This window comes from Monopterus albus, unplaced genomic scaffold (assembly GCF_001952655.1).
Source record: "Monopterus albus unplaced genomic scaffold, M_albus_1.0 scaffold120.1, whole genome shotgun sequence".
In the NCBI taxonomy this organism is placed as follows: domain Eukaryota; kingdom Metazoa; phylum Chordata; class Actinopteri; order Synbranchiformes; family Synbranchidae; genus Monopterus; species Monopterus albus.
In genome coordinates this window covers 23,123-31,005 of record NW_018128000.1, presented here as the reverse complement: position 1 = coordinate 31,005, position 7,883 = coordinate 23,123, and the positions used below count along the sequence as shown (strand labels likewise).

Sequence of the window (7,883 nt, the reverse complement as noted above, 5' to 3'; positions counted from 1 at the left end):
TGTGTGTGTGTGTGTGTGTGTTCGCTTGCCAGTGGATGTGCGTTTGTGGGCTTGGGTAACGGTGGATTCAGCAGACCAATAAGTGATTAGTGTGCTAACCCAGCCTGGCGTCTTTGTCTCAGCTCAGTTACCTGTTGCTTTGTTATTGCTGTTATGGAAAGAGCTCATCTAGAGGGCATTAAGCGATGAGTAGGCTTCTGGAAGCAGGAATTTGTTCCTTTCTGGAGCTGCTTTTTGGAAAATCTCACTACAGTGTCATTGACTGTATTATTTCTCTCTTTACTTTCCAACCAACCCCCCTCACCCCCTCACTAGCTGAGGAACTTGGTAGATATGTGCATCAACCCTGACCCGGAGAAGAGGCCGGACATCACCTACGTGTACGACATTGCCAAACACATGCAGAACTTGACTCAGCACAGTTAAACCCAGAGTTACACGCACTATAGCTTGCAGAACTCCTACCGACTTCCTCTTTGCTTTTCATGCTTGACTTGTACACATCTATCAGCTTTTATATAATAACATACTCCAGAGGTTATATCCTTGTGATAAATAGTAGGTGTTATAGATTTTTATTTCCAGTGATGGTACAGTTTATAACATGACTGACACCCAAACCCTTTTTGCCCAAGAATACAGACTATACAGATTATACCAGTTTTTCAGATGGACCTCCCATTCCCTTGACTTCAGTAACGTTACAGCACTGAAAACTGGTGTATTGTAACTCACTGATGTTTTTTGGCCTTATAACATGTGACCTCTGTATTTTCATAGCGAACTAATGCCAGTCTTCAGCAGCTGCTACAAACCAATGCTTAGAGCAGATATACTGGAAAATGGTAAAGTTATGACAAACATGGTAATGTTAGGTGTAACCTCCTATACTCAGTTAATCAATGCAAATATTTTTAAATGTGACCTTATAGGCGTTAGATGTGTCACATTAGACTTTGTGTCAGTGAATGTGACAGCAGTGACCATGAAAACATAGATCAAGGTTAATGTTAGTGAAGATATTTTAACTCAGTGGTGTTATTGATGGGTGAAGTTTTGGTGTGTTGCACTTTTTACCCTGGTACTGGAAGGAGGGTAGGGTCATGTCTGATGAATGTATTAGGAATGGAAGGATCAGTGCGGATGGGAGAAGATGGACGAATGTCTCCACAACACTTTAAGTCATTTTGACACCTCTGTAAAAATCACAGTCTGTTTTTTTTTTGACCACCTGGAGGGATCGGTAGAAACTGTAAAGCAGTTTTACATCTTCTGTTTACCTTAGATGCTGACACCAACAAATTATCCTTGGTTCACATTATGCAAGGTGTACTGCTATGGTGTAGTATGAGGATTTTTAGGGAAGGTAAGATCATAGTGAACACATGAGGAAAAAAAAGTCAAAACATAGGATGCGTTTGACCCAGAAAGGAAGTCTGCGTAGACAAAATTTTGTGAGATAACATTGCTGTTAAAGTTTGCAGTGTTTGTGTCTTGTTATGCAACAAATACAGATTTTGAAGAGATAGTAGGGCCTGTGTTTATCCAGCATCTCAGAATCACTCCTAGGAAAGTTGACCTAGGACTGAAAACACTCCTACCTCAGTTGGACTTAATATTTATGATGCCGACTGCTCTTACTTTCAGCAAGCAGGGCAACACTCAGAGCTGCAAGGTAGAAATTACAGGGACATGTTTTTTTTTCTGACAGTTGAGGTTTGTAGTTTTATTTTTTAAAAACAACAACAAATGAAATACCCAAATTTGTGCCACTTTCAATAGAAGGCTTTATACATATGGGCAAAAGACTGGGTAAGTGAAGATAACATAGTTAACAAAGCTTTAATAATATGACAAATGCCAATTCTATTTCTGTAGAAGATTTAGTTTGTTGGAAAGCCAGTCATGATGTGAATCCACTGTGTGAAGTTATTCTCATCAGTCCAATCTTTTTTTTTTTTTTGTTAATTCCTATAATAGACCTGTATATACAGGGGTAACATGATTATTGTCAGATAGATGTATTCCACTCTCACTGAGGACCCTTAAGTCACATGTGGATCCAGGATATTTGGCGACTATATCACACAGGATCACACAGTTCACGTCTCTATCCCTTGAGTGCTAATACAGTGTTGTTTTCTATTCACATTAGCGTGTTCACGTGGAGCTCGGAGCATTGGTTTTATTGAGTGGGCCACCGAGGGCCCTAACAATCCCCACTAGATTAAACACAAATGTACACACTGCACGTCGACATACCTGTAACCATCCACTGCATATACGCAGCCATGCACACACATGTAAGAGTGTAAGGTACATCTATGCACATAATTGCGTCCTAATACACATATACTTGAATACAGCCGTTAACTTGTACACTGTCCTTATATGGTTAAAAAGGATCGTCGTATCAGCCGTATACAGTAGATCAAAAAGCTTTCCTGTGACAGTATGTTGCGGTGACCTTAGTTTCTGTGGAGACAGCAGGTGTTCTTCTTGGTGATGAAGCAACTGCTTCTCGCACAACATCTGTCCCAACAGAATTTTTTAATGAGCTCAGTGTCATTAAGTGTTAGCAAAACATCTCACCTTCCACAGAATCTATACATCTCTCCCCGAATGACATCTCCTGGCAACCTCTACCCAGCTAGGACACCTCTGGAGCGCTTGTACATTTTCTTGGAGATAGAAGTGTTGATAAAATGTTAATTCTGCTCCTAAATGTAGGACAAAAAATGCATCAGTCTGAGAATTTTTGGCTGGGTAGGAATGATTTCTTACTCTGAGACGCTTTGTAAATACGGGCCCAGATCCTTGCCTTGTGTAGCGTCCATGTCATGAGTAAAATCACGGCGTGCCTACCTAACTTATGTTCTCAGTTGAGATACCAAGTCACACACAGTGAGCAGTTTAAATATAAGACTTGTAAAAAAGTAAACAAAAAAAACCAAACAAGCACCAGTGGGACTCATTTTGTTTTATTGTACATAGTGAAATTCCTACAGTTTAATACTGTAGGGTTTTAGTGACCTTTATTCATTTAGAGGGAGGGAATAGTGATACTGTATGTATACAGTATAGATATATATTATAAACAGTGAATCGGTTTACACCAGGGTCACAAATGGCTAGCACTGACTATCACAGGTTTACATAATGACAATGATACCACATGACAGAAAGAGTAAGTAAACAATAACGGCGTTATTTCAGTATCTTATGAATTCAGTTTTAACATTTTAAAATAGCCTGTTAACCATTCAGTTGAATTGTTGTACATGTATGCCTCTCTTCTTCATGTTTCTTTTTTAATTAACATTTAATACTAATAATGTGTTGTATACAAAAATCAAGGCTTATAGATGCAACAAAATGTAAGTTATTTTGTTATGGTTAATAGAATATTTTGATTGTGTGTTGATGCTAGTTTTGTTTTGTCTTGACTCTTTTAAGACTTGCAAATACAGTGCTTGCAATTTTTGGTTGCAATTGTATACCTTCTCCTTAATTTTGTTCATTTATATTGCTTTTCTCTCCCCCTGCAGTAAAACCTTTTTAGTAATTTTAATTTTTCTTCATCTTCCCTTACAGTGCTGTTAATTTTCTGTCCCCATCCTCCTTAACCAAGAGCATCTAATGCACCAAAACCTTTAAGCTTTTTGCAGTAATAGTGGAACTATGGCTTTAAAACACTTTTTAGATGAATTAATTTTGATGCATAATGAATTCCTCAAATAAATTCGAAGTATTTATCTGCAAATTATCAAGAACAAATACTCCAAGCACTGTATGGTAAAGAGTGTTTTTTTGTCTTTGTAACATACGACCCTGTTTCCAGAAAATGTTGGGACACTGTAAATTTAAAACCCCCTTTACCCTCTATTCATTTGATAACTGTACAAAAATAAGATATCTAATGTTCAAATTAATAAATTTAATATATTTTGGCTTATATAGGTTTATTCTGAAAGCCTCCCAGAGAGGCTGAGTATTTCAGAAGTAAAGATACGATGAGGTTCACTACACAAATAGTTCAACAATTTTAGAATAACATTTCTAAAAATAAAGTTGCAAAGATTTGGGGTTCTTACTCATCTACAGTACATAACCTCAAAAGATCCAGAGAATCCAGAGAAACCTATCTAGCATGGGATAAGACTGAAACCCATTCCTGAATGGCTGTGATCCTCAGACCCACAGGTGAAAATGCATTAAAATACAGACATCATTCTATATCATCAAATCACTGCAGGGGCTCCTGGACACCTTTGGAAACCACTGCCAGTAAACATTGTTCATTGGTGCGTACATAAATGTAAGTTACAACTCATCAAGTCATGCTGAGGAAAAAGAAGAGATCCAGACATGCCGCCACCTTCTCTGGGCTTGAACTTTAAGATGGACGGAGGTGAAGTGGAGAAACTGTGCTGTTGTCTGAAGAGTGAAAAACTGAAATTCTTTTTTGAAATCATGGATGCTGCATCCCCCATGCTAAAGAGGAAGGCCTTTTAGAGAAGGCCTTGTTTATTTCATCAAGACAATGCCAAACCACAGTCTGCATGTATTCAAGGAGCACTGCTCCGTAAAAAGGTTCTGGGTGCTAAACTAGCCGGTCTGCAGTCCAGGCCTGTCACTCGGGAAACATTTGGCACATTATGAAATGAAAAATACAACAAAGGAGACCCAGTGAAATCCTGTATCAAGCAAGAAAGGGAAAACATTTCTCTTTCAAAATTAAAGCAGCTGGTCTCCTCAGAGGCATTCATGCTTTGGGGTTCTGCATGTCTGCTAAGGTCGAGTGATGCAATTTTCATCATTGTCGCAGGTCCACAAGGGTCTGTGCAGCTCCGCTCTGACATCCATGTGCAGACCAAAAGTTTATGTGGATGCTTCATACAGCAAAAGCCCCAACTGTGCATGTACCACAATGCTTGGAAACCGTCAGTGTACGTGGACAGAACGCAGACCTTCTATTTGAAATATGAATAGGAATGCATACGCATCCCTCGTCCATGTCCACGTATGCATGAGGTTATGCGCAAAGCATAAGAGGGGTACATACTGTATGTACTGCACCTTTCCCTGTTTGAAATCAAATTTTAAATTGAGCATATTTTTCAAAAAACTAAATTTCTTTCAACTTATGCTTTTTTGTGCAATTATCAGTTAAATACAGGATTTTTTTCTTATAATTTGCAAACCATTGAATTTATTTATTTTTCATTTTACACAGTGTCTCAACTTTTTTAGAAATGGGGTTGTGTGACAATGCTCTTCAGTGTCCCAGTCTTTTCCCCTCCACTCAGTTTACATTTCTGCAGTCCTCTGAAGTTAGTTTTGAAGAGTCCTGGTGTAAAATATTGGCAAATAATATTCAGATTAGTATTTTAGATGTTTTCTGAACTTGTGTCAACATAAAGAAGATCATCACAAACACCCTGTACACTTACTAAATGCAATAAAGCTTTAAAATTTCTTTTGGACATTAGAGTGAGTGCTTGGAGCTCTTACTGGGTTTTACATCTCATCCAATAATTCAGAGACTTCTGAGCCACAGCCAGTTTTGGTTGTACACATACATTTTCTGAGACACTATCAATAGCAGACTTAAGACATGTTTCTGGATCACCTGTGGATATTGACAGCTGTCTCTTTATGGGTAAATTTGAGCATCAGTTCATCTATAATGGCAGTATATGCAAGTAGTAGTACTATACTCGATTTATAGATGACATCTTTATGAATGAGCTGTCACAGCATTTTTTTGTCGACTACCATGCGCCATAATAATACAGTTCCTGAATTGCAAATGAAAGGAGACTTACAGTATAAGTAGAACAAAATATGCAAAAATGAAACGGTCACAAATATACAAAATCTATAGTGATCTGACAGCCATTGTTGCAGGAGATAAGTTGTATGCAGAAGGATCCTTACTTGGACTTATTGCACTTTAAAGTGCATATCTTGTAGATGACCAGAAGCAGAGTCACAGATGTGAGGATGATGAGAAAGATGAGAATACCAATGACAGCTTTGTCATTATCTGTAAAATAATGATGAGGAAAAAATCATAAAAGGGTGCATGTCAAAGATACAGTATACAGAAATGGATGTGTGAAGAGTGTCAGGACAAAATGTGTCATAATTTATTATTATTATTATGAATGATTTGACTAAACAAAAAGAAATAATTGATGGTATTAATTAAAACAGCACTTACAGAGAGTGTCAACATCTTTTGTCGCGGGGCGGCTGCTCTCAAAATGTCCGTTGGAAACTGACACCTGCAGAGACAGAAAATCTCTTTATTGTTATTGAAGCATTTGAAGAATCATGAGAAATACATTGGCCATGTTCTTGTGAAAGTAAAAGGTAAGATTACACAAACCTGCACCGTGTAGCTGGTAGAGTAGCTCAGATCTTTGAATTCAAAGTTACATGTCCCATTTGTGTATTCAAGCAATTTAGCATCGTCAAACAGTCACTGTCAGTGCCTGTGTAGAGATATCTTCTGGTACTGTAAGAGAGCAAAGGAAAAGATACTGAACTTCAGATACAACACTGTATGAACACACAGTTAAAGTGAGATTTAGTTTGTTATATTTGGACTTCATTTAATTTTGAAGTGTTGAAATTACTTTTTTAAATAAAGCTATCTCAAAAAGGAAACTGATTGTTATAAAAAATGTGAGATGAAATACAATGACAAAAAAGACATTTTAAAAATGTAAAAAAAAAAAAAATTATTCCATTTTGGAAATAAAGTTTGTTTTCATAGTTCTTTCCTTGAACAGTATAAGACAATATAATTGGCAGTTTAAATAGTTTTATTTATTAACTGATAATAATCTAATGCTAAAAAGTTAGATACCAGACTCCAGACTAATAAGATGCAGTCAGAGAATGAGGAAAACAGCTCTTAGTAGGTTTTTAACTTCTATAATTACTGTTTATTCCTGGTACATATTGTGAACATGGCCTCTCTTTCACTAATGACTGGAGCTACTGTAGTGCACTATGTACAGTCTTTCCTTTACATAATGTATATTGGTACTGCTTCTGTAAATAGAAGTTTAATGTCATTCACAAAAAAACAGGATAAAAATTCTGATATATTATTTATAATTGTGATTTTTTTTATAATGATAAAAAAACTAGAAGATGCATTTCAAATTAAAATAAAATAATTAGTTTAAATAACTTAATAAAGTAAATTTTTGTTAAGTCACTACACCGCCTGGTGAGTAATTTGTCGTAATGATCATGGATATAAATAACACCTGGGGAGATGCTGTTGAGATAAACAATTTCTGTGCTGGTCGCTGCCGTAACTGATTTGAAGTGAATCTCCCTCCATCGATTTGTGTCCTGCTTTCTTTGTAAGACTGTCTTTCAGGGGATTACCGCTCTTTAGGGGCGATAATTGATGCGAGCGTGATCCAGTAGAGGTTGGCGTCCATCGCCCATGTTGTGCTAGGATGACGTGCAGCCAAGGGGTGATAGCCACTGCTGTTTTGCTTATGCAACGTTTTGCCTTGTTTGCTTTTATGTTAAGAGGTTTATCTAGCATTATGTTCCCTATTTATTGTATTGTTTCCAAATAGGGTTTAGTCAATTTTATGGTGTGAACAGTGTGTGAATGGTTTTATGCACAGGGAGGCAAGGCCCTCTTATATTTGGTTGATGTGTGATAATTGATTTGTGGTGTTTATTTAATGGTGCCTTTTAACCTGTTGACTCTGACCATTTTACTCCTGTTCTGCACTGTATTTATTGAGTGGGGGGAAACTTCTTCTTATAGGTAGCATTTTAGCTTCTGGGGTTAGGCTTCTTAAAACATTTTTATTGTTAAATTATACATTGACTCAAAGTTTTAT

At 37.1% G+C, this 7,883-nt stretch overlaps 1 protein-coding gene and 2 long non-coding RNA genes across 3 annotated transcripts in view; 1 reads left to right on the top strand and 2 right to left on the bottom strand.

The window, feature by feature from the left end:
* Window positions 1-3,796, top strand: part of nek7 (NIMA-related kinase 7) — a 57,034-nt gene extending 53,238 nt beyond the window's left edge. The window contains exon 10 of the mRNA XM_020612059.1: window positions 316-3,796. Within this exon, the coding sequence (XP_020467715.1) occupies window positions 316-426 (111 nt within the window). The 3' untranslated portion in view covers window positions 427-3,796. The remainder of the gene's footprint in view (window positions 1-315) is intronic.
* A 3-nt stretch (window positions 3,797-3,799) lies between these two features.
* LOC109966860 (uncharacterized) lies at window positions 3,800-6,482 on the bottom strand. The gene is made up of 4 exons (XR_002275840.1): window positions 6,395-6,482; window positions 6,227-6,290; window positions 5,941-6,049; window positions 3,800-5,350 (listed from the first exon to the last, which is right to left on the bottom strand). It is a non-coding gene; the product is annotated as an uncharacterized LOC109966860 (long non-coding RNA).
* Window positions 6,478-7,883, bottom strand: part of LOC109966861 (uncharacterized) — a 22,905-nt gene continuing 21,499 nt past the window's right edge. Inside the window, exon 3 of the long non-coding RNA XR_002275841.1 lies at window positions 6,478-6,523. This is a non-coding gene — a long non-coding RNA (uncharacterized LOC109966861). The remainder of the gene's footprint in view (window positions 6,524-7,883) is intronic.